The following is a 25,762-nucleotide window of genomic DNA, read 5'->3' on the forward strand; positions in this document are numbered from 1 at the left end:
CTGAACTGGCCTGCCAGCGGTCCAGATCATTTAGCCATTGAGAACATTTGCTGCATCATAAAACGAAAAATATGACTCAGAACATCAAGGACAGTTGATCAACTAGAATCCTGTATCAGACAAGAATGGGACAACATTCCTCTCCCAAAACTCAAACAACTGATCTCCTCAGTGCCCAGACATTTACAGACTGTTGTTAAAAGAAGAGGAGATACCACACTGTGGTAAACATGGTCTTGTCCCAACTTTTGTGAGACGTATTGTTGCTGCAACATTCAGAGTTACCTTTTTTCCTTAAAATCATTGCATTCTGTTTTTATTCACAATTTGCACAGTGTTCCAACAGTTTTGGAATTGGGGCTGTAGTTTGGAAAGATGTATCTGCCATGTTAAGCTTTATTCACTGGGGCGGCTTCCTAATTTTCTCATGACAGCAGAAGAGAACCAGTGACATCAGGCTCCAGCACACAGAGACACAGCAGGCAGGAAGGACAGTTTTCTATGCAGCCCTTTGTACCCAGTGACATTTAGAGTCATTCACTTGATTAGCAGAGTAAATTTCAGCCTATCAGCTTGTTGCCCCACCGCTTCTTTACCAGCTGGTCCCCGGGCCCCCACTAGCCAGGGCGATACTGCTGCCTAAATATAACTAAACATTAAACATGTCATCATCCTGCACCTATTCTCCATCCCAGTGGACATAATGTGCATGATGTCATCAGCATGCGCCACTTCCTCTAGAATGTCCTACTGCAGGGAGCCCAACCTTTTTTAACTTGAGATCTACTTTTCAAGTGGCCAGTGTGCTGAGATCTACCAGTTCAAATAGGGAGCCACAGCTATTACTCTTTTACTCTATTATTACTCTAGCTATTGCCTTTCTGCATAGTTAACATGCACATAGTAAATCCAGACAAATCCAGGTAATTCTCTAAACTGAAAAAGTGTAAATAAATGTATTTCTCTACCTTACTGAGACCGCTGGCACTGGGAAGATGCAGCTGGTAAAAACTGACTGCTGTGCCGCTGACTGACTTTTCAGTTCTCGCACTTTTCAGCTGCGTGTGGCTGGTTTAGCAGGGAACTCGGCCTCCTAGCTTTTGTGCATCGACTAAGCCAGACCCAGCTAGGAGCCCAGTTTACCACTACAGTGTCACATTAATCATGATCTGAATCAGCAAGTATTTAAACGTCACCTTTGGCAAAGAAACCAATAGTCTTTCTCTTTTTTTGTCTGATGATAGTAGTTTATTGTTTAAGGCACACAGTTCAATTAAACATGTTAAACTGAAGCCTTCGTCTGAGTCTGATCTAATGAATTCATGAGAGTGAAATTATTGGTTATCAAAACAGGAACATCCATCTCACGAGACGACAATCTGTTGTCGAGTCATTCTTTAATGGAGATGCAGGGGGAGAAACAGGCAAACCAGATTTTTCCAGCTCTGTGCCGAGGACTGAAATTTAAAATCCACTTTGCTATTAAATAACTTCCAATAACAGGTCGCAGAAAGTCAGGTTTTACAGTAATCCTCATCCATTTACCTCAGATGTTATTTATATAGAATACAGATAAAACTTTTGTTTAAATTCTCAAGGTGATGGAATCTGTTACAGGTAAAAATTGGTGCATTCATTATAAATGTTATTTCCTCATAGATTGTATGTGTCTCTGTGCCATTTGACTGAGAGTCTGAATGTCATTAACAGTGTTTGTTTAAATGCACATTTACCTTTGATCTGTAGGAAAAGGTTCCTCTCTGAAGGTGACTGGGTGATCCATTGACCTGTCACTCATCAGGGAAACACAGCTGGGTACAGGGGAGTCTGCTCTCTTCATCAGGACACTGTGGGCAGCGAGAGGAAACAAACCCTCATGGTATAAATATAATTCATACAATGGGGACGGCATCACACTGCTGTTTAGCCTTCTGCTCTGCCTTCATGTACTTTGATATGCTGTGAAACTCTCGATGTAAACAGGCTAGTTTACGATTAGCTTTAACGTGAAATAAATAGTTTCGCCTAAAATTTTAATTCCTATATGAAAAGTTTAGTGTCATTGACTGATGTTCCTTTTTACCTGTTTATATATGTTTTTGTTTGTTTGTTTAGTTTTGTTATGTGGCCATTTTGTATAGGAGGGATGGTCTGTTACTCGCCTCTAGTATAAAAGAACTGGCTGATTGTGGAAGAAGACGGTGAAGACAGAAGATGGCGAGGTCTTTTTATGAAGCTACACATATTAAAGTGCTGCCCACTGACCAGCCCTAGCTAGGAGCCCAGTTTACTTTTATGTTCTGGCCTGACTATAGACCCAGAGAGACATGCATGCTAGTGGGCTGTAACACTGTTACCTCTCAGGGCTCTTTCTGTTACACCCCACGGGGGGGGCATTTTAAGGCTTGCAGTATAAATGTTGGCACTCGGGGCCATTAGTGCTCTGAGGCCCCCTGCAGCCCAGCCAGAGGCCCCCAGGCACTAACCCTTCTGTCCCAGTCCATAACCCAGCCGAGGCTCCAGGGGGCGCTATCTTGGGGCACCTTCAGCCACCGGCTCATTCCCCAACCATCACCTAAGAAGCGCTACTGGGGATCTTTCCTGCCTGCTGCCGTTAGACACCACAATGTCTACTGTCGATGTGCAGCCCCCACAGCCAGCCTTAACGTCCCATTTTTAATGTGGTAAAAGCTGCTCTGTTTTTAATCATATAAATAACATACATTTCTATTCATATTTATTTCTTGAACAATATTGTATTTTCAGGATTCTTTCATAATGCACTGTGTACTTCTTAAACTTATTACCCTACAGAAATTTTGTTTACTTCTAAAAGTGTTTACTTATTTGCACTATATCTGCTGTCTTTGCACGTCGTCTTTGTCTTACATTGTATGTTTGTATCTGTGCACTTTGCTGCTGAACGCAAGAGAATTTAACCCTGGGTTCAACAAATCATCTTATTTTATACTCAGGGGATGAGAACCACTGCAGTGTCACATTAATTATGATCTGAATCAGCAAGTATTTAAACGTCACCTTTGACAAAGAAGCCAATAGTCTTTCTCTTTTTTTGTCTGATGATAGTAGTTTATTGTTTAAGCCACACAGTTCGATTAAACATGTTAAACTGAAGCCTTCGTCTGAGTCTGATCTAATGAATTCATGAGAGTGAAATTATTGGTTATCAAAACTGAAACATCCATCTCACGAGACGACAATCTGTTGTCGAGTCATTCTTTAATGGAGATGCAGGGGGAGAAACAGGCAAACCAGATTTTTCCAGCTCTGTGCCGAGGACTGAAATTTAAAATCCACTTTGCTATTAAATAACTTCCAATTCCAGGTCGCAGAAAGTCAGGTTTTACAGTAATCCTCATCCATTTACCTCGGATGTTATTTATATAGAATACAGACAAAACTTTTGTTTAAATTCTCAAGGTGATGGAATCTGTTACAGGTAAAAATTGGTGCATTCATTATAAATATGTTATTTCCTCATAGCTTGTATGTGTCTCTGTGCCATTTGACTGAGAGTCTGAATGTCACTAACAGTGTTTGTTTACATGCACATTTACCTTTGATCTGTAGGAAAAGGTTCCTCTCTGAATGTGACTGGGTGATCCATTGACCTGTCACTCATCAGGGAAACACAGCTGGGTACAGGGGAGTCTGCTCTCTTCATCAGAATACTGTGGGCAGCGAGAGGAAACAAACCCTCATGGTATAAATATAATTCATACAATGGGGACGACATCACACTGCTGTTTATCCTTCTGCTCTGCCTTCATGTACTTTGATATGCTGTGAAACTCTCGATGGAAACAGGCTAGTTTACGATTAGCTTTAACGTGAAATAAATAGTTTCACCTAAAATTTTTATTCCAATATAAAAGGTTTAGTGTCATTGACTAATGCTCCTTTTTACCTGTTTATATATGTTTTTGTTTGTTTGTTTAGTTTTGTTATGTGGCCATTTTGTATAGGAGGGATGGTCTGTTACTCGCCTCTAGTATAAAAGAACTGGCTGATTGTGGAAGAAGACGGCGAAGACAGAAGATGGCGAGGTCTTTTTATGAAGCTACACATATTAAAGTGCTGCCCACTGACCAGCCCTAGCTAGGAGCCCAGTTTACTTTTATGTTATGGCCTGACTATAGACCCAGAGAGACATGCATGCTAGTGGGCTGTAACACTGTTACCTCTCAGGGTTCTTTCTGTTACACCCCACGGGGGGGGCATTTTAAGGCTTGCAGTATAATTGTTGGGACTCGGGGCCATTAGTGCTCTGAAGCCCCCTGCAGCCCAGCCTGAGGCCCCCAGGCACTGACCCTTCTGTCCCAGTCCATAACCCAGCCGAGGCTCCAGGGGGCGCTATCTTGGGGCACCTTCAGCCACCGGCTCATTCCCCAACCATCACCTAAGAAGCGCTACTGGGGATCTTTCCTGCCTGCTGCCGTTAGACACCACAATGCCTGCTGTCGATGTGCAGCCCCCACAACCAGCCTTAACGTCCCATTTTTAATGTGGTAAAAGCTGCTCTGTTTTTAATCATATAAATAACATACATTTCTATTTATATTTATTTCTTCAACAATATTGTATTTTCAGGATTCTTTCATAATGCATTGTGTACTTCGTAAACTTATTATCCTACAGAAATTTTGTTTACTTCTAAAAGTGTTTACTTATTTGCACTATATCTGCTGTCTTTGCACGTCGTCTTTGTCTTACATTGTATGTTTGTATCTGTGCACTTTGCTGCTGAACGCAAGAGAATTTAACCCTGGGATCAACAAATCATCTTATTTTATACTCAGGGGATGAGAACCACTGCAGTGTCACATTAATTATGATCTGAATCAGCAAGTATTTAAACGTCACCTTTGACAAAGAAGCCAATAGTCTTTCTCTTTTTTTGTCTGATGATAGTAGTTTATTGTTTAAGCCACACAGTTCAATTAAACATGTTAAACTGAAGCCTTCGTCTGAGTCTGATCTAATGAATTCATGAGAGTGAAATTATTGGTTATCAAAACAGAAACATCCATCTCACGAGACGACAATCTGTTGTCGAGTCATTCTTTAATGGAGATGCAGGGGGAGAAACAGGCAAACCAGATTTTTCCAGCTCTGTGCCGAGGACTGAAATTTAAAATCCACTTTGCTATTAAATAACTTCCAATAACAGGTCGCAGAAAGTCAGGTTTTACAGTAATCCTCATCCATTTACCTCAGATGTTATTTATATAGAATACAGATAAAACTTTTGTTTAAATTCTCAAGGTGATGGAATCTGTTACAGGTAAAAATTGGTGCATTCATTATAAATGTTATTTCCTCATAGATTGTATGTGTCTCTGTGCCATTTGACTGAGAGTCTGAATGTCATTAACAGTGTTTGTTTAAATGCACATTTACCTTTGATCTGTAGGAAAAGGTTCCTCTCTGAAGGTGACTGGGTGATCCATTGACCTGTCACTCATCAGGGAAACACAGCTGGGTACAGGGGAGTCTGCTCTCTTCATCAGGACACTGTGGGCAGCGAGAGGAAACAAACCCTCATGGTATAAATATAATTCATACAATGGGGACGGCATCACACTGCTGTTTAGCCTTCTGCTCTGCCTTCATGTACTTTGATATGCTGTGAAACTCTCGATGTAAACAGGCTAGTTTACGATTAGCTTTAACGTGAAATAAATAGTTTCGCCTAAAATTTTAATTCCTATATGAAAAGTTTAGTGTCATTGACTGATGTTCCTTTTTACCTGTTTATATATGTTTTTGTTTGTTTGTTTAGTTTTGTTATGTGGCCATTTTGTATAGGAGGGATGGTCTGTTACTCGCCTCTAGTATAAAAGAACTGGCTGATTGTGGAAGAAGACGGTGAAGACAGAAGATGGCGAGGTCTTTTTATGAAGCTACACATATTAAAGTGCTGCCCACTGACCAGCCCTAGCTAGGAGCCCAGTTTACTTTATGTTATGGCCTGACTATAGACCCAGAGAGACATGCATGCTAGTGGGCTGTAACACTGTTACCTCTCAGGGCTCTTTCTGTTACACCCCACAGGGGGGCGCGTTTCAGAAGCAGATCCATCCATTTTTATGCTGATCCAGACCAGTTGATTCCTGCTGGGGCCTCTGTGAACATGAAGATTAAGTAGATACATCCTATAATCTTTAAATTGTATTTCATAATACCATTGTGATTCTCATTAGTCATTATTATGAAATATTTCATGTAATGCAAATGTGACTACTTGAATAATTCCAACTGTCCCCCTGATATTGTATTTCCAAATGTAATTTTTACCGGTGTTCGGTCGAACCACGCAACCGCCGGTGCGCGTTACAGTAGCACGTTTCGAAAAGGGAGCAGAACCCGTCAGAACATCGGATCCTGCTCTTCCACTCCCACCTTGTCTGCATTCCATGTGCGCATCTATGTAATAATGTTCTTGCAGCTCTCACATGTAACTTATTTTGGAATTTACCCCGAAAAAACAGATGCTATTTTCTGATTGGCTGGTAGGTGGCTATTAATAACTCGGGACAGCTATGAAGTCGGCGGAAAACTCCACTCCGATTGGCTGCGCCTTGTCCATTAACCCTATATAATGGGACGCCATGGTGGGGGGTTATTCCTTACTTCTCAGTGTGAGAAACACAAGGTGTGGCGTGTAAACTGGTTGAAATGCGTGTGTCTCATGGTCAATGTGTGGGCCCTGATAGCCCTGTGAACCCCAACTGACCAATAAATGTCAACGTAACTGGATGATATATACTCCCTTATATATTATATATACTCCCTTATTTGTTATATATACTCCCTTATATATATACTCCCTTATATATTATATATACTCCCTTATTTGTTATATATACTCCCTTATATATATACTCCCTTATGTGTTACATATACTCCTTTATATATTATATATACTCCCTTTTATATAATACATACTCCCTTATATGCTATATATACTCCCTTTACATTTTAAAATTCCATACTTGGGGGAGGGGTCAGGGCATCATGTCATTAATTTCATCAAAAACATTGATAAGTAAATTCTGATTTTTTTAAAAATGTATTACAGGCCAATTTATTGAAATAAAATGTATATTTATAAAACATACAGTCATGTGAAAAAATTAGGACGCCCCATTAAATATTTAGTTCTTTATTAAGAAATATCAACATATCAGTATGAAAACTTCTTTCAAGCTATATCTGTAGATAAAGGTGATGTAATGCCATCATCTACGCACAAACAAGAAACAAAGAAAGTCACTTATTTGGGAAAAGAAAGTAAGTAAGATGCTAATTTCCACTGAGGACAAAGTTAGGGCCCCTCACATTCATCACTATTTAAAATGCCTAGAGTTAGATTCAGGTGGCACCATATCAGGTGAAGATGGTTAGAACATCGTTACGGAGCTTTTTGGTGAAGCCTGTCTTATTTAAACCACAGACATTTAGTCTGGTTTGCCCTTGATTGTGGAAATGAGTGATATCACCATGTGAGGTCCTAAGAGCTCTCTGAGGCCTTCAGGAAGAAGCTTGTAGATGCATATGAGTCTGGGAAGGATATAAAAAGATCTCAAGAGAGTTTGGAATCAGCCATTCCACTGTCCGGGAAATAATTTACACAATAATTCACATTTAAAACAGCTGCCAGCATGGCCAGGGCAGGCTGTCCTAGCAAGTTCAGCCAAGAGCAGACGGCAAGATGCTGAAAGACATCTCCAAAAATCCTAAAAGGTCATCACGAGTCATACAGGAAGCTCCTGCCACAGCTGATGTCAAGGTACATGCATCTAGCATCAGAAAGAGACGCACAAGTTTGATTTACATGGGAGCTGTGCAAGGAGGAAACCCTGCTGTCAAAAACACATCTGAGCAGCACTGAAGTTTGCCAGAGACCATCAAGACACAGACTGGGACTTAATGAACAATGTGCTTTGGACAGATGGATCTGAAACTGAATTAGTTGGGCGCAGTAACAGAAGACATGTTTGGCATATACCAAAGGCAGCTTTTGAGCAAAAGAACCTCATAGCAGCTGTGAAGCTTGGGGTTGGAAATGTCATGGTTTGGGGTTGGTTTGCTGCAGCAGAACCTGGCCAGCTCACCACCATAGAATCCACTATGAAGTCTTCATCATATCAGAGGGTGCATGTGCCAAGGAATGGCTTACAAGAAAGAAATGGAGAGTTCTGGAATGGTCAAGTCAAAGCCCGGATCTGAACCCTATTGAGATGCTGTGGGGTGATTTGAAGCAGAAGTGCATGCAGGACACCCTGCAAACATCACAGCTTAAGGAATTCTGCATTGGGAGGGGGGACTTTCTGCCAGTCGAATCAGAGATTGATAGATGGTTATAGGAAACATCTCATTGAGGTTATTTCAGCCAAAGGGGGAAATACTAGCTACCCTTTTCCTCGGTAAGACTTGGCATCTTAGTTAATTTCCTTTGTTAAATATGTGGATTTGTTTCTCGTTTTTGCATAGGAGATGCGATTACATCACCTTTATCTACAGATTTGAAAGAAGATTTAATCTGGATATTTTGATATTTCTTAATAAAGAATAAAATATTTCATGGGGTGTCCTAATTTTTTCACACGACTGTACTTATCCACACCTGGAATACACCAAGATCAAACTCCATACTTTTCCGTACGGCATATAAACCATGTAAATACATTTCTCTATATAACGTTATACCATTTTAAATAATTTATCCTAAACCTACCTAATCCGTCCGGCGCTAAATCTGTCTTTACGTAAAAATACCAAACTGTTTATGAACTAAGAAAAAAAAAGCTAAGACAAAAATTACAGGAATGCCGTGGTTTAGCCTTGTTTCATAAAATATTAGGCTTTCTGTTTAACCCGGGTTCTTCCCCCAACATCTTAAAACAAGCTTACTAACTTCAAAGTATTATAATCTAACCCCATGTACATGTTTAAGCGACGCTGTATATTAGGCGAAATCAGGACTGAGCGTAAATAATTAAATATTACTGTTATTCTAAATGTACATTCTAAAGTTCAAAATATTCTGTGACACAATTACTTACTGTAATGCACTGTATATTTAACGACTAATTACGTTGAGAACTATAATTAAATCCCAGTATTTAAGTAAGTCAACCATGTATATTTTACTATTGGTTTAATCTGACGAGTATAATCTTACCTGGCAACAAAAATATCTTTTTATTTTTCCAGAATCATATTCGTGTTTCTTGACAAAATGGTTACATGCCAGCTGTACTTAATTTTTTTTCTTTGTAAAGTAGGAAAACTGACGTTGGCAAAGTCCATTATCCCGGACAAAATGGCGAATCCTGGTTTAAATCGCTTTCACTATTATTGGACGTGCGGCATGGTTTTCATTTACGATAAAAAGTTATTCCGCTAAGAAACTGGCTAGTTGTTTCTCTGCTGGCAGTATTAAAACTACATCAATTATGGACTGAAATCCATTATAGTTTTGTCTAATATCGCCGGTGCCAGCAGTACCACCTATTTTGTAAGACAAAATGCACTGGGTAACCATGCACTTCTCTCATAAATATTAATGAGACATGTCCTACCACTCTGCAAAAAGGATATTTGCTGCGCGCGCGCACGAGGCAACATGGCTGCATCTAGCAGCAGAGCTCCAGAGCCTCTGGAGAACCACGCGGCAAAAAAGGCTTGTCTTCCAAAGTTTGGGAATATTTTAGTCATGACACCTTTTCTGTACTCTACCGTAGCCGACGTTAATGAAACTGTTTCATCTGTTTTATATTTTCTTAAGTTTACTTATTCTGTCATGTAAGACTTAGACAAATTATGATCGTTTACGACTACTCTTACATACTGTAGTTTAAATCGTTCCTTGCTCACTGAAGTAATCTTAACTATAAGCTACCTTTGCTAGTGTTTGTTAAAAACAAATTTCCCTAGTTATGAAATCATTCCATGTTTTAGCATCTATTTCAACATTAAAGTCAAATTGGTGTACTGAAATTCATCCATTTTTCCAAACCGCTTATCCTACTGGGTCGCGGGGGGTCCGGAGCCTATCCCGGAAGCAATGGGCACGAGGCAGGGAACAACCCAGGATGGGGGGAAGCCCATCGCAGGGCACACTCACACACCATTCACTCTCACACGCACACCTATGTGAAGTTGAAACAGGTGCTCAAAAAATATTTTACAATCTCACGATGTTAACCAGCAAGTTCTCTCGCGGACACACACACACTCAATAAACCACAATTGCTCTGCTTAGTGAAGCACCAATACGTGGCGCCCGTGTCAGTGTGATTGCTTATCATTTAGCACTGAATGGGTGCAGTGAGTGATTGCTTACTATTACTAACCTCTGTGTTATGACCCGATCGTATGATCCTCTTGTGTGCCACTCCCCCTCCTGTGATCATCCGAAGCCACCTCTGAGTATCCCCGGAGTTCGCTTTGCTGCCGCTGCCCCCTAGAGGAAGCTGGAGGCTCAGCTGCCTGCCGCTAAGTCTCTGGCTGGGACGGTCTTCACCCTCCAAGGCCTTTTCTGGAAGGTGATGGAGGTTTTAACAGTGAATGACTCCCAAGAGGCTGCCCAGTTCTGCACACAGCTTCAAGGGGAGTTTGCAGCATTCGCCCCAACTTCACCACCACGTGAGCTAGACAAAATAGCAGAGAACCCTGCGTTTCAGGGACTTTGTGGGGGTTCTGGGACAGTTAACCCCAGAGATGGAGTGCAGTGTAGCGCTGAGGTACCGGCAGGCAGCGCAGCAGGTTGGACTGATGCTAGCCTTGTAAATAGTTCTCCATGGTCACATGCATTGTAATGTCAAGTATAGTGTTAAATATTAGTGTGTGTGTGTGGTTGTGTGTGTGTGTGTGTGTGTGCACGCACCACCCTATGTGTTAGGAGTGTGCGCATCAACGGGTACGGTGGGCAGTACGAGTGCGTTGTACGACTGACCCGGGTGCAATAAAGGCCACCTTGTGGTTGAGACCAGAATTAATCTCATTAATAAGCAGCATAGCTCCGTGACCCACGCTGTTCAAAAAATATGTTGTTAAACTCGTTTTTCCCAACCGACCGGGAAAGCTGCAGTTTTACAGGCTATTATGAAAATGACTGTAGGAATGAAGAAGTCTTTCGGATAGTCACGCAGATTACAGTGGTTACAACACGCACTAACTTTTACACTATCTTTGGAGTTGGCATAAAGTAAAAGGCAGGTCAAATGGACTATTCTGTTTTTATATATTGTATATTAAAATAAACTGATTTGTGTTCATTATAATTGCGCTCTGGGGTAATGGAGTTCCACGACGTCAGTTTTGCTTATTTACAAAGAAAAATATAAATATGGTTGATATTTAATAGTTTACTAATTTCTAGAATAGGGCCTATAAGTTATTATATGAATACGGATTCTGAAATCCGTCTGCACATTTACTGTACATGAGTTCCCCATGAACCCCAAGCCGAATATTTACGCCCCGATGCCAATGTTCCTTGAAAAAATCAACCCCAGGTAAACTTCACTTAGCCCCGGATCTTTAAATTGCTGGAAACTGTTCCAGCCAAATGCGTGTCAAAAACTTTGTTTAGTAGGACTTCTCAAAAAACCAATAAATTAACAAGTTATTGGGGTGTGTTACATTTTGCACGCTATTGAGATGTAGCTTACATATATTTGTTGGACAAACTCACTTTGTCCAAACTGCCTTCGACCGCCTCCATTTTTATAGACGATTATGAAAGTGAAAGAATTTAAAAAGCATTTTATATAACCACACAGATCACGGACGTAAAACCTAAAATTTAAGTACGTTTGGGATTGACTAGTTGTATAATTACTGTAATAAGGTCTTATATTAAAGATTTCGAAATCCTTCTAAATGAGTTCCGTGGGTATAACGTGATTCAACAACGGAATCAAACAGTTCCGCCAAAAACTTTGTCCAAAATACCTTTTTTTTTAAAAAAAGGAAAGAATACGAAATATGGGGTTTACTAGCTACAGTTTGCACGGTATATAGGTCTATTTGTTTAAGAAATTCACCTTTTCCAAATGACCCTCGAAAGCTAGTTTTACAGACAACTGCGAAAATGAAAGGAGTTCAAAGCATTTTATATAGTCGCACAGGTAATGGTGGCCACACAACTGTTCATGAATATTTAATATTGCAGCAATTCTCATTTCAGGGTTACCGTACAGTTGTTGACTTAAAATGCTGTGCTATAGCCTAATATTAAACATAAAACAATTACATCGCTTAAAAGTAAAACTACAGTCAAATAGATTCTTCTATTTTGTATCTGATCTTTTAAAATAAACTGATTTGCGTGAATTATAACAGGGCTCCGGGGTAATGGAAGTAATTACAACGTCTGTTTTCCTGCTTTACGAAGAAAAATTGCTAGAAAGAGTTAATATATTAATATAGATGTTGAAATCTTTCTACACGTCTTTATGAATTCCCCAGGAATGTCATGGTCGGTAAACAAACGTAAAGACTAATTCCGGCCAAAGACGGTTCAACAAAACATGGATCAGCTGGACACAAAACCACTAAATGAACGAGATATATTGGAATATCTTACATTTTGCACGCTACTGAAATATACAAATATACTGATTCTCCAAACCACATTCGACCGCCGTAGTTGTGGAAGTAAAAGTTCAAAAGGATTTTACATAGTCACATGGATAACGGAGGTTAAAGGTAAAATATAAGTACATTTGGAATTTAACAATATTATTATACAATTGCTAGAATAAGTTCTATTATTAATACAGATTTGAAATCCTTCTACACGTCTACATAAGTTCCTTAGATTAGATTAGAAAACATCACTGACAGTTCCGCAAAAGAGCTTAGAAAATTTGAAAAAAATTACAGAATGACAAAATTAACTAGTTATGGGGTCTACTAACCTACAGTTTATACGGTGTATAAGTCAATTTCTTTAACAAGCTCACCTTTTCCAAACGACCCTCGAAAGCTGCAGTTTTACAGACAAATGCGAAAATGAAAGCAGGAGCATTTTACATAGTCGCACAGGTAATGGTGGCCGCACCTTAGATCATGAATATATAATACTGCGGCAATGTCATTTCAGGGTAACAGTGCAGTTGTTATTATGTATCCTAATTTATGCAAACAAGTAGTTACATCTTAACGACTACGGTCAAATCACGCGCGCTTAACGTAACATTACGATATCAAATGGCAAATAATACTCTAAGCGATCGCGCATACAAAATGGCTCAAGATTTACTGTCATATCTATGAAGTGCAGGATGCACTAAAATAAAATGTTCTTCTTTTCCCATAATGCAAAAAACAAGCAATATACTATCTGAGAGGCAAAGTCCTAGGCAATTTCCAGACAAAATTTAGTCAATTGTACCATTTTCTAGTGATTGCACTTTGAAAACTATGGTTCTACGTGAATTTGCTTATTTGAGCCAAGTTTGACAGGACACGTCTCAGAATTTTCCCGGAGTGTATGAACAAGCCTTATACCCTCTAAAAGGCAAGTTCCCAAGCTATTACCAATACACAATTTGCTTAACATTCACTGAACCATTTTCAAGAAACGGTGCTTTGAAATCTGTGTTTGTTTGTTTATTTTAGTTTTTAAGCCAAGTTTAACAGGGTTTAATAATTCCCATAATGCATCAACAAATATTTTTGTAGTTAAAATTATACATGCTGCCACGATCAAGCGCGAGCCGTGTGGTGATCGTGCGGGTCGGCAGGCAGGAACAGTCAGACAAGCCCAAATCAGGGCAAAACTAGGGGTTTGTTGTGGACTAGGGAGCAGGAGACACTTAACCACACTGTTACCACAATGACGGACAAGGAGAACAGGTCAGACCAGGACTTAAATACACAAAGACTAATCAAGGGAATCGGACAAAGCTGGAGACGATCAGGGAAGCACACGTGGGTAATCAGGGGGCGTAGATTATCCTTTTTAAAACCTTCAAAATAATGTATGGTTTGTTGGAATCGGACAAAAAATGACCGAGTTACATCCGTTAGAAGTCGTTTACATCAGCAGGGCTGACGGATAAGCAAAACATATAAGAGCACGGTAGCATATTGACTAAATATAACAAGTGCTGTTTATTCTAAATGCTTGTGTAATGAGGTGGAGCTGGAGGGTGCGATCTGGTTGGGGCATGGTAATTTCATTAACCTGATTGCTTAATTGTTGCAGCCAGCACGCGTATATAGGACCCGGTTGTGGTTGCGTGTGTGACTGATTTGTAAGCGTGACGTGACTCTCCGTGCGCCAGTATCTCCTGTTCCGGAAGTTGTGGCTATATCCAACGCTGCAGGTAGGGCATCAGTGGACGGGGTTGTTTGCTTGCTGTATGGGTGGTTGTAATGTGCTTTGTTATCTTCCTTACAGTTGCAAGGGCTTGGTAAATCTAGCAGCTTGCGGTTGCTTCCGCTTTTAAGGTTTTCCAACTTTTACCGCGTGTAATCTGCCAGGTATGTCTCGTCTCCTTTTACCAACGTTTGGGTAGTAGGGGCATACCTAATACTGTGTTTGTATTTGTAGTGGATCGCGACTTGGAGTGTCCCGGACCGACGTGAGCCAGACCATCAACGGGATACTAAGTCACTACAATTGCTGCTGTTTTGCCCGGATGTTTTATGTTTTGTTTCATGTTTTAATTGGTTTTAAGTATTAATGTGTTTTATTTATTGGATGTAAATTGGGGGGTGTCGTTGGGAAGGCTTGGTGCTGGGCGGTGAGGATCCGTGTCGGGCGATACCGCGCTGCGTGGTCGCGTTGCTTTCTTTTAGCCCACCCCTTGGGTGGATGTACGTGCGGCATGTGCTGCGGGACCCCTCAGAGTGTTTGACTGTACGCCTCCCATTCCCCTCCCGATAACAGCTCCCTGGTTTGGGTTTTCTCTTTTGTCGTGTGATTGGAGTGTTTTAAACATGATTTGTATTTGTGCTGTGATTTTGGTTTTTTGTGTTTTATTTTGAGTGTTAATTGACCGCAGCCTAATAAAGGGAGTGTTTATGGTCTTCGCGTCTCCCCTATGGTGATCACGAATCTGTGTCCTTTTATATTGGAGTGGGTTTTTGAACTCCGGTATTCTAATTCTCTGGGTGAAATTCCCAGAGTGGCGTAGTCGGTTTGTCCATTTCCGTATTCCCTCGCTACTTCCTCCCTCAGTAACGCCACACTTGCAACAGTAGTTGAAACAGGAACGGATTATGGGTTGCGTGGGCCCCTGGGCAAAACGTTCGCGAGCCGCCCCCCCCCCCAACCACCACAATTCAAGTGCCCTTGGCAGCCAAACGCCCTCCCTATAGGGCCAGGGGCCCTTGTAGGCAGAGGGTCAAAGAATGTAGGCCCTCTAAAATAGACAAACGAAAATACATTGTTGATAAGCGTTGCAAATTGTTTTGGGCTATGGGCCCCCTGCACCCCAAGGGCCCCTGGGCAGCGGCCCCGCTGTCCTGGTCCGTAATCCGTCCCTGAGTTGAAATGGAGCTGGTGGGCAAATAAAATCCAATAATTTGTTGTGGAATAAATAAAAACGATGCTTACCACATTACTATGGATTTCCAAAAGCCCATTTGCTTAATCTGTGGTAGACAGCACCGTTTCAGAAGATGAAACTGCACTGAAAAAATACAAATTATTTTACGATCACTAGTGCAAGATGATATAACGAAACACATAGATAAGTGTATACAGAGTCACAAATAATCAACATGTCATAATTAATAACCACAGTCAACATAAGATCAGAATATAAAGTATTGGAGAAGTTCGCAAAATTAACACAACTACACATTAACATGGCTTCACTCTCACCTGTATAAATGTTTCAGAGATGGTATATGTGAAAAGTAACATTGCAATGTAACAATAAATGCCAAAGATCAATTCGTAAACAGTCTGCCCTACTGTAAGATAAATTTCATAGAATTAATCAATATAGAAGTGTCATGGTATTTCAGTGACCTCTAGTGGTTAATATTTCACTGCAGATATGAGAGGGATTGCTTGGAAAGTGAGTACAAGATATTTATGTTCCATTTACAATTTAATGTGTGAAAATCTGTTTCAGGGGCGGCATGGTGGTGCAGTGGTTAGCACTGTTGCCTCACACCTCTAGGACCCGGGTTTGTATCTTCCCCTGGGTTACATGTGTGTGGAGTTTGCATGTTCTCCCCATGTCGTCGTGGGGTTTCCTCCGGGTACTCCGGTTTCCCCCACAGTCCAAAAACATGCTGAGGCTAATTGGAGTTGCTAAATTGCCCATAGGAGCACATGTGTGAGTGAATGGTGTGTGAGTGTGCCCTGCGATGGGCTGACCCCCCCAACCTGGGTTGTTCCCTGCCTCATGCCCATTGCTTCTGGGATAGGCTCCGGACCTCCAGCAACCCAGTAGGATAAGCAGTTTGGAAAATGGATGGATGGATGGATGGAAATCTGTTTCACCATCATCATACTATATAAACAGGGAAAATGTGAATGACTAACATTTCAATTTATTAGCCAGTTATGATTGTTTCTCTTCTGAAAAATCAGGAGGAAAATGTAGAGTTAATGAGAATTTCAGATGATGGCCAGAATGACGTGATTATATTTCATACCTGAAACTTCTCAGTGACCTTCGACCTTCTCACAACATCAACTCCCTGTTGTAAAACCAATATGATTCCTTGTGTCTGTTGCTGATACTAAATGGAAATATACTCCAGTGAAAAAAACAACTCTGTTGTAGGTACTTAAAAGCCTCGTGAACACAGATGGGGATCATGTGGGTTTGCCCATCCAATCAGATGTTGCATAATTTCACACTTAACAGAAACCCTGACACATGATTTCACTTCTCTGTTTTATAGATGGTAACTCCTGTGTTAATGCTGAGACCATATTACTACACTGATGAGTTGGTGATGATGGTAGAGATGACTGAAGTTATGATGGCAGTGATGATGATGGAGGTGATGTAGACAGGTGATGCAGATGATGCTCATTGTGCTGATGATGAAGCAGATAATTGTCATGACTGTGGTCCTGTCTTTACTGGTCTGTGTGCCTACAGAAATGGTTTTGGTCGTAATGATGGTGGTGTTTATTCTGCTTGCTGTCTAGCTGCCCCGGCAGTGAGGACGTTACTGTGGGGATCCCTGAGGGGGATCCCAGCCCTGACTTCCCTCCTGGGGCTGCTGCTGTCTGCTCTGCACTAGGGGCCTCATCTTATCTGCTCCCTGTTGGCTGTCTGCCCCCCAGGACCTGTTTTCATCCTGCACGTGTTGCATGTTGAGCCATGTAGATATTCAGCCCTTCCCTTCATCAGAAGGTCTCATTTTTACACCACATCTGAGGTGAATTACACAAGTTATTAGTTTGATTACCTGAAATGTTACATATTACAAACAAGTTGTCAGTGACTAAATTGCTGCTTATCTGTTAGCAGTCGGTGTAGAAGCGCAAAAACACCTTTAAACTAGCAAGCTAATTACATTGAAAATGATGTTCTAAAGAACATTCATGTCACACATTCTTTGACTAAGAACTCCAGTAATGAAGAACGTGAATCTGGGACCATTTCATTTGATCATTTCCAAACCCATAATCTAGTAATCAAATTGACAGAGACACTGAGGCAAACTCAGAATATAGACATTAAACACTGAGCCAAGCCATGGTTAAGATTGAGGCAGATAGTAACCCATGCTGGAATCATCATAGCATAGTGACTAATCTAGTGCAGGGTTACAGTGTGTACTTGATTATATTATATATTGGATTGTATTAAAGCATCATTCATACTCAAGCGAAAAGACAATTATAAATACAGGCTATGAAAAGGTTTGTGTGTCAGGAAATGTACAGAAGCAGCCTAATGCAGGTTTACAGGGACCTAACGTGTGGCATAGAATACAAAGACACGGACAGAGAAAGGCAATGGCATAACCCCTCAATATGATCAATTCATCTACTCTGCGTTTTCCTCACAGTTTTCAAAGTAATTGTCAGCAAAGTCCAGCATCTGCTTCATGGCCTTGAGGAGCAGGATGTCACAGGTGTCATTCAACTCCCCGTCGTCATGGTAATTCTTCACGGGAATCACATTTACTGGTGGGACGCCCAGACACTCGCTAGCTCTGTAGATCTGCAGAGAGACACATACATACATGTATTTTTTCAGCTGCCGTATCGCAAGAGTAGTGTCAAACAGGGTTATAAAAAGTCACAACTGAAATAGTATTAATCTGTCTTTAGCAGATGCTGCAGAATGGGAATGTACAGAACAAACGGGTCTGTCGAATTTTTTTCAACATGTACCTCGACCAAAATCTTGGAACTCGAGCATTCCCGTTAAAACCTGTATGGGTCGAGAACCTTTCAATTTTATCCATTTGGACCTTAAAAGGTCTATGGTGTTTAACTCATGCGCATAAAACTGGTCGCCCGCAGAAAACCCATCCTCACTTCATGCTCGCTCTGCACAACATTTGCTCGCTCAGTGTTAAATTATTACTCTCATAATACGAGGTACGCAGGTATGCGCTCGCGAGCAGCAAACGTATGCCGTCTACGCTCTCGCGAACAGCAAACCTATGCCGTCTACGCGCTCGCGAGCAGCAAACCTATGCCGTCTACGCGCTCGCGAGCAGCAAACCTATGCCGTCTACGCGCTCGCGGGCAGCAAACCTATGCCGTCTACACGCTCGCGGGCAGCAAACCTATGCCGTCTACGCACTCCCGAGCAGCAAACCTATGCCGTCTACACGCTCGTGGGCAGCAAACCTATGCCGTCTACGCCCTCGCGAGCAGCAAACCTATGCCGTCTACGCGCTCACGAGCAGCAAACCTATGCCGTCTACGCGCTCACGGCCAGCAAACCTATGCCGTCTACGCGCTCGCGGGCAGCAAACCTATGCCGTCTACGTGCTCGCGGGTAGCAAACCTATGCCGTCTACGCGCTCACGGGCAGCAAACCTATGCGTTTACGTGCTCACGGGCAGCAAACCTATGCCGTCTACGCGCTCGCGGGCAGCAAACCTATGCCGTCTACACGCTCACGGGCAGCAAACCTATGCCGTCTACGCGCTCCCGGGCAGCAAACCTATGCCGTCTACGCGCTCGCGGGCAGCAAACCTATGCCGTCTACGCGCTCACGGGCAGCAAACCTATGCGTTTACGCGCTCACGGGCAGCAAACCTATGCGTTTACGTGCTCACGGGCAGCAAACCTATGCTGTCTACGCTCTCGCTGCAGCCTCTTATGGAGGCCATCCGAACCAAAACGTCTTAAACTTTTCGCCTAGAGGCAGCATTATTTTACAGTTACAGACATAAAAAATGCACCCCTAAAGATGGCAGTAATGAGCATGTTAATATTCCACAGCTACAGACATTATATTTTTACCTCTAAAGACAGACATAAAACTCCACATACAGGCGGCATTTTGCAATGTGTCTTGATGTCAGCAAAGGTATCCTTCAAAATAAAAGCATCATTGACTTCTAACCACAGACACCATAACAAAATCAAATTCTTCACCGTTTGGTTATTATTCTGTGTGGCTTCTCTTATGTGCAATGAAATAGACCAGGGAGACAAATAAGTATTATATACAATATTGTCACGGAAATAAATCAATACTTATGTTTAATCAATTAGCCTATGATTACAGTTTAAAAGACAATTGCGGGGAGCCATTTTCCTTTGCGTCCCAATGATTTTAATTTTACACATCCATCCATTTTCCAAACCGTTTATCCTAGTGGGTCGTGGGGGGTCTGGAGCCTAAGCAATGGGCACGAGGCAGGGAACAACCCAAGATGGGGGGCCAGCCCACCGCAGGGCACACTCACACACCATTCACTCACACATGCACACCTATGGGCAATTTTAGCGACTCCAAGTAACCTCAGCATGTTTTTGGACTGTGGGGGGAAACCGGAGTACCCGGAGGAAACCCCACGACGACATGGGGAGAACATGCAATCTCCACACACATGTGACCCAGGCGGAGACTCGAACCCGGGTCTCAGAGGTGTGAGGCAACAGTGCTAACCACTGCACCACCATGCCGCCCCAATTTTACACATCATAAGTAAAAATATGTTTGTTGATAGTGATGTATTTGTCATTTTTTTTCTACAGATCAGCTCCAGTACACAAAGCCCCTAAGATGTCAGGGTGAGAAAAAACTTTTTTAAATAGCTTTGTTTCTTCTCAATAGTTATGCGTTCCCTCTCAATACTTATAATAGTAATAATAATAAAATACGTATATAAACATAATATTAAAGTTGCATGGTGTACATTGTCCCCCATAGTTTAATGCTTAAAGCAGAGTTTACAGGACGTGTGTATTATTTAGGTTTATCCATCCTGCCATGTTGCAGCCAATAACAAGCGGGAAAGTGCAATGGGATCACAAATCTATTGCGAGGGAATGCAGAACTATGTAAGAAATATTTTCCCACCCTGAGCTCTTAGGGACACTGTAGTGGTCAAACTGCAAAAAAAAAAAATCCGCCAATAAACATTTGAGAAGCCACAAATGTAACGATCTACAAATAGGCAGGACGGGATCCACAAATGTAACGATCTACAAATAGGCAGGACGGGATCCACAAATGTAATGATCTACAAATAGGCAGGACGTGATCTACAAATGTGCAAAACGCGTTTCATGTGTACAAATCGCTCCGTATTTTTCTGGACATGATTTTACGCAACACAAGCTTAAAAAAATATATATATATTTGTGTATTATGGTACATATTTGTGGATTGTCTTATGTAGGTTACAAATAATAGTCCCATAAAAACTTCCATATAAGTGCCACATCCCATGTGGTGGCGTGTAACTTATTTAAAGCAAATTGTCATCCAAATTATGAATAAATGCCACCATAAACAGTGCATTTCGTGCCACCATGAAATAAACAATATGGCGTAACATGAAATGACAGACGTTTTTGTTTCGCCATCCGATATATATCGTCATATCGAACAGCCCTATATATAACAAGAAAATGCATTTTGATTATGTATTTTCTTTGTACCCTAAATGTATATTTGAATGGATGTATGTGAAAGGAATATAACTGCAAAGTCTCTCACCATCAACAAAATAAGGCCATAAATTGCCATTTATTTCATGTTTATTGCTTTTGTATGTGTGGATTTTCACGTCTGCGTCGGTTTTTTATTGATTGTTGATTGATTTTATCATTAGTTAGCTAGTTTGATAGGTTTATATAGATAATCACCTGGGGCCTGCAATGGAGTAAATTCATTAACATTATTTATTATGGGGAAGTCTGACTTGAAACTTGACCAAATCCTAACTCGATCAGCCTACAGGAACGAATTAAGTTCATGCTCCAAGGTACCACTGTACAACTAAAGTTCTAAAGCTCCTGAGGGCAAGTAAATGTAAAAAAATTGTAGTACTTGCCTACATAGCTGAATAGAATTTATTTCCGTCAGCATCACCTACGTTAACAGCGCCATCAAATTCTTTTATAGTTCATTCACTATCACAAACTTCTTGTCAAACAGTTGTCATCAGTCACCGGATTATGTTAATTTGGTCAAAGTAGAATGTGGCATCTTGTACTGAATATGAGTATTTATACAAATTACTTTAGCGTACATGTGCGACTGCGTGCGTCACCAGCGTTTCGGACCTGAAGCCCTATTTAGGGTAGTGTAAGAGAGGAACACTTTTCCCCAATGATGCAGGTTTGTGAGTCGACTATACTGGGCACCAGGTATAAGAAACAGCTCACAACAGAAGTATAGCAATAAGCCTTTATTACCAGGATTCCACAATTCAGCATCCATGACCCAATAAGTAAATGGAGCACCCAGGCAACACAGCAACCCCCCACACGATGATCTCAGCACAGCAATCTCTAAAACACTTGGGAAAACATTTCACACTCAGCTAAAACACCCGGCTAAAGTTCACACGTGGACAATAAAAAGGTCTGGGCAGCTCACATCAACACAAGGGCCATGAAAACCAAAAATCACGTGTGGTTCCTCCTAAATAAACACATAAATACACAAGGAAAAAGAATCAATTCATATCAAACAATATTATTTAAATTAACTAGTCGGGGGAAGACAGCCCATCCCCCGAAAACAAGACCCACAACACAAACAATAATCCAACTCCTAGAAGGAACCACAAACCTTTCCTGTGGCGCCTGGAATCCACGCCGCTGCCACCAATCGCGGACCGGCGTCGTTAGCTTCCCAACTCGGCGCACCCCAATAACTCGCCGTATGTCCCACAATGCAGTAATTTTTCCCCAGTGCACGCACTTCTGCATCGGGCAGCTGCAGCATGGACTCCAAGCACCACCGAGCATATGGGCCCCCCCTTCTTACTCCTTCGCTGACAATTTATGTTGTTCCTACTTCCGCCTCACAGGTGTTTCCTATAACCCTTATCACCATCACAATCCCCGCCTACAGTAGCCTCCCTATCTATGATAACGCATGCGTGAGAATGCCTCTACGCTAAACGTATTATCTAGTTACTGTTGTTTCAGGGTGAGGAACCAGACGAAGTGCGGCTCAAAAGACCCCTTATGATGAAGAAAATTTTGGAACCACGTTTTCCCTTGCCCGGACGCGGGTCACCGGGGCCCCCCCCTGGAGCCAGGCCTGGGGGTGGGGCTCGATGGCGAGTGCCTGGTGGCCAGGCCTACACCCATGGGGCCTGGTTGGGCGCAGCCCGAACAAGGCACGTGGGTCCCCCCTCTAATGGGCTCACCACCCATTGGAGGGGCCATAGGGGTCGGGTGCGAGGTGATCTGGGCGGCGGCCAAAGGCGGGGACCTTGGCGGTCCGATCCTCGGCTGCAGAAGCTAGCTCTAGGGACATGGAATGTCACCTCTCTGATGGGGAAAGAGCCAGATCTGGTGCGCGAAGTTGTGAAGTTCCGGCTAGATATAGTCGGACTCACCTCAACACACGCCTTGGGCTCTAGAACCAGTCTCCTTGTGGGGGGTTGGACGCTTTTCCACTCTGGAGTTGCCCGCGGGGAGAGGCGCCGAGCGGGCGTGGGCATACTGATTGCCCCCAGGCTGGGTGCCTGTACATTGGGGTTTACCGCAGTGGACGAGAGGGTAGCCTCCCTCCGCCTTCGGGTGGGGGGACGGGTCCTGACTGTTGTTTGCGCTTATGCGGCAAACAGCAGTTAAGAATACCCACCCTTTTTGGAGTCCTTGGAAGGGGTGTTGGAGAGCGCTCCTCCTGGGGACTCCCTTGTTCTGCTGGGGGACTTCAATGCTCACGTGGGCAGCGACAGTGAGACCTGGAGAGGCGTGATTGGGAGGAACGGCCCCCCCGATCTGAACCCGAGCGGTGTTTTGTTATTGGACTTCTGTGCTCATCACGGACTGTCCATAATGAACACCATGTTCAAGCATAAGGGTGTCCATATGTGCACTTGGCACCAGGACACCCTAGGCCGCAGTTCGATGATCGACTTTGTAGTCGTGTCGTCGGACTTGCGGCCGCATGTTTTGGACACTCGAGTGAAGAGAGGGGCGGAGCTGTCAACCGATCACTACCTGGTGGTGGGTTGGCTCCGCTGGTGGGGGAGGAAGCCGGCCAAGCCTGGCAGGCCCAAGCGTATAGTGAGGGTCTGCTGGGAACGTCTGGCGGAATCCCCTGTCAGGGAGAGTTTCAACTCCTACCTCCAGCAGAACTTCTCCCATATCCCGGGGGAGGCGGGGGACATTGAGTCCGAATGGGCCATGTTCCGTGCCTCCATTGTGGAGGCGGCTGACCGGAGCTGCGGCAGTAAGGTGGTCGCGGCGGCAATGTCGCGGCGGCAATCCCCGAACCCGCTGGTGGACACCGGTGGTAAGGGATGCCGTCAAGCTGAAGAAGGAGTCTTATCGGGCCTTTCTGGCCTGTGGGACTCCAGACGCAGCTGACGGCTACCGGCAGGCCAAGCGGGATGCGGCTTTGGCGGTCGCTGAGGCAAAAACTCGGGTGTGGGAGGAGTTTGGTGAGGCCATGGAGAACGACTTCCGGACGGCTTCGAGGAGATTCTGGTCCACCATCCGGCGGCTCCGGGCGGGAAAGCGGTGCAGCATCAACACTATTTATGGTGTGGATGGTGCGCTGCTGACCTCAGCTCGGGACGTTTTGGGTCGGTGGAGGGAGTACTTCGAAGACCTCCTCAATCCCACCGACACACCTTCCGATATGAAAGCAGAGTGTGGGGACTTGGGGGTGGACTCGCCTATCTCGGAGGTGGAGGTCGCTGAGGTGGTCAAAAAGCTCCTCGGTGGCCGGGCCCCGGGGGTGGACGAGATTCGCCCAGAGTTCCTCAAGGCTCTGGATGCTGCGGGGCTGTCCTGACTGACACGCATCTGCAGCATCGCGTGGACATCGGGGGCAGTGCCTCTGGATTGGCAGACCGGGGTGGTGGTCCCCCTCTGGCAAGGTCTATTCAGGGGTCCTGGAAAGGAGGGTCCGCCGGATTGTCGAACCTCGGATTCAGGAGGAGCAGTGTGGTTTTCGCCCTGGCCGTGGAACAGTGGACCAGCTCTATACTCTCAGCAGGGTTCTGGAGGGTTCATGGGAGTTTGCCCGACCAGTCTACATGTGTTTTGTGGACTTGGAGAAGGCATTCGACCGTGTCCCTCGGGGGGTCCTGTGGGGAGTGCTCCGGGAGTATGGGGTACCGGGCTCCCTTTTAAGGGCGGTTCGGTCCCTGTATGACTGGTGCCAGAGTTTGGTCCGCATGGGCGGCAATAAGTCGGACTCGTTTCCGGTGAGGGTTGGACTCCGTCAGGGCTGCCCTTTGTCACCGATTCTGTTCATAGTTTTTATGAACAGAATTTCTAGGCGCAGCCAGGGCGTTAAGGGCGTCCGGTTCGGTGACCTCAGGATTAGGTCTCTGCTTTTCGCGGATGATGTGGTTCTGTTGGCCTCATCGAGCCGTGACCTTCAGCTCTCACTGGAGCAGTTCGCAGCCAAGTGCGAAGCGGCTGGGATGAGGATCAGCACCACCAAATCCGAGACCATGGTTCTCAGCCGGAAAAGGGTAGAATGCTCTCTCTGGGTTGGGGATGGGGTCCTCCGCCAAGTGGAGGAGTTTAAGTATCTCGGGATCTTGTTCATGAGTGGGGGAACGATGGAGCGGGAGATCGACAGGCGGATCGGTGCGGCGTCAGCAGTCATGCGGGCGCTGCATCGGTCTGTCATGGTGAAGAGAGAGCTGAGCCAAAAGGCGAAGCTCTCGATTTACCAGTCGATCTATGTTCCTACCCTCACCTATGGTCATGAGCTTTGGGTAGTGACCGAAAGAACGAGATCGCGGGTACAAGCGGCCGAAATGAGTTTCCTCCGCAGGGTGGCTGGGCTCTCCCTTAGAGATAGGGTGAGGAGCTCAGTCATTCGGGAGGGACTCAGAGTAGAGCCGCTGCTCCTCCGCATCGAGAGGAGCCAGATGAGGTGGCTCAGGCATCTGATCAGGATGCCTCCGGGACGCCTCCTTGGGGAGGTATTCCGGGCATGTCCCACTGGGAGGAGACCCCGGGGAAGACCCAGGACACGCTGGAGAGACTATGTCTCTCGGCTGGCCTGGGAACGCCTCGGGATCCCCCCAGAGGAGCTGGACGAAGTGGCCGGAGAGAGGGAAGTCTGGGTCTCCCTGCTGAGGCTGCTGCCCCCGCGACCCGACCCCAGATTAAGTGGGA

At 43.8% G+C, this 25,762-nt stretch overlaps 2 protein-coding genes across 3 annotated transcripts in view; both read right to left on the reverse strand.

Moving 5' to 3' along the window:
- Nucleotides 1-13,031, reverse strand: part of LOC125724951 (NACHT, LRR and PYD domains-containing protein 12-like) — a 195,503-nt gene extending 182,472 nt beyond the window's left edge. Inside the window, exons 1-6 of the mRNA XM_049001442.1 lie at nucleotides 12,999-13,031; nucleotides 10,373-10,567; nucleotides 6,045-6,146; nucleotides 5,422-5,535; nucleotides 3,579-3,692; nucleotides 1,734-1,847 (exon numbers count right to left, since the gene is read on the reverse strand). Of these exons, the coding sequence (XP_048857399.1) occupies nucleotides 1,734-1,847; nucleotides 3,579-3,692; nucleotides 5,422-5,535; nucleotides 6,045-6,106 (404 nt within the window). The 5' untranslated portion in view covers nucleotides 6,107-6,146; nucleotides 10,373-10,567; nucleotides 12,999-13,031. The remainder of the gene's footprint in view (nucleotides 1-1,733; nucleotides 1,848-3,578; nucleotides 3,693-5,421; nucleotides 5,536-6,044; nucleotides 6,147-10,372; nucleotides 10,568-12,998) is intronic.
- Nucleotides 1-25,762, reverse strand: part of LOC125724955 (NACHT, LRR and PYD domains-containing protein 12-like) — a 90,580-nt gene that overhangs the window by 17,687 nt on the left and 47,131 nt on the right. The window lies entirely within an intron of this gene.

Source organism: Brienomyrus brachyistius, unplaced genomic scaffold (assembly GCF_023856365.1).
Source record: "Brienomyrus brachyistius isolate T26 unplaced genomic scaffold, BBRACH_0.4 scaffold58, whole genome shotgun sequence".
NCBI lineage: Eukaryota > Metazoa > Chordata > Actinopteri > Osteoglossiformes > Mormyridae > Brienomyrus > Brienomyrus brachyistius.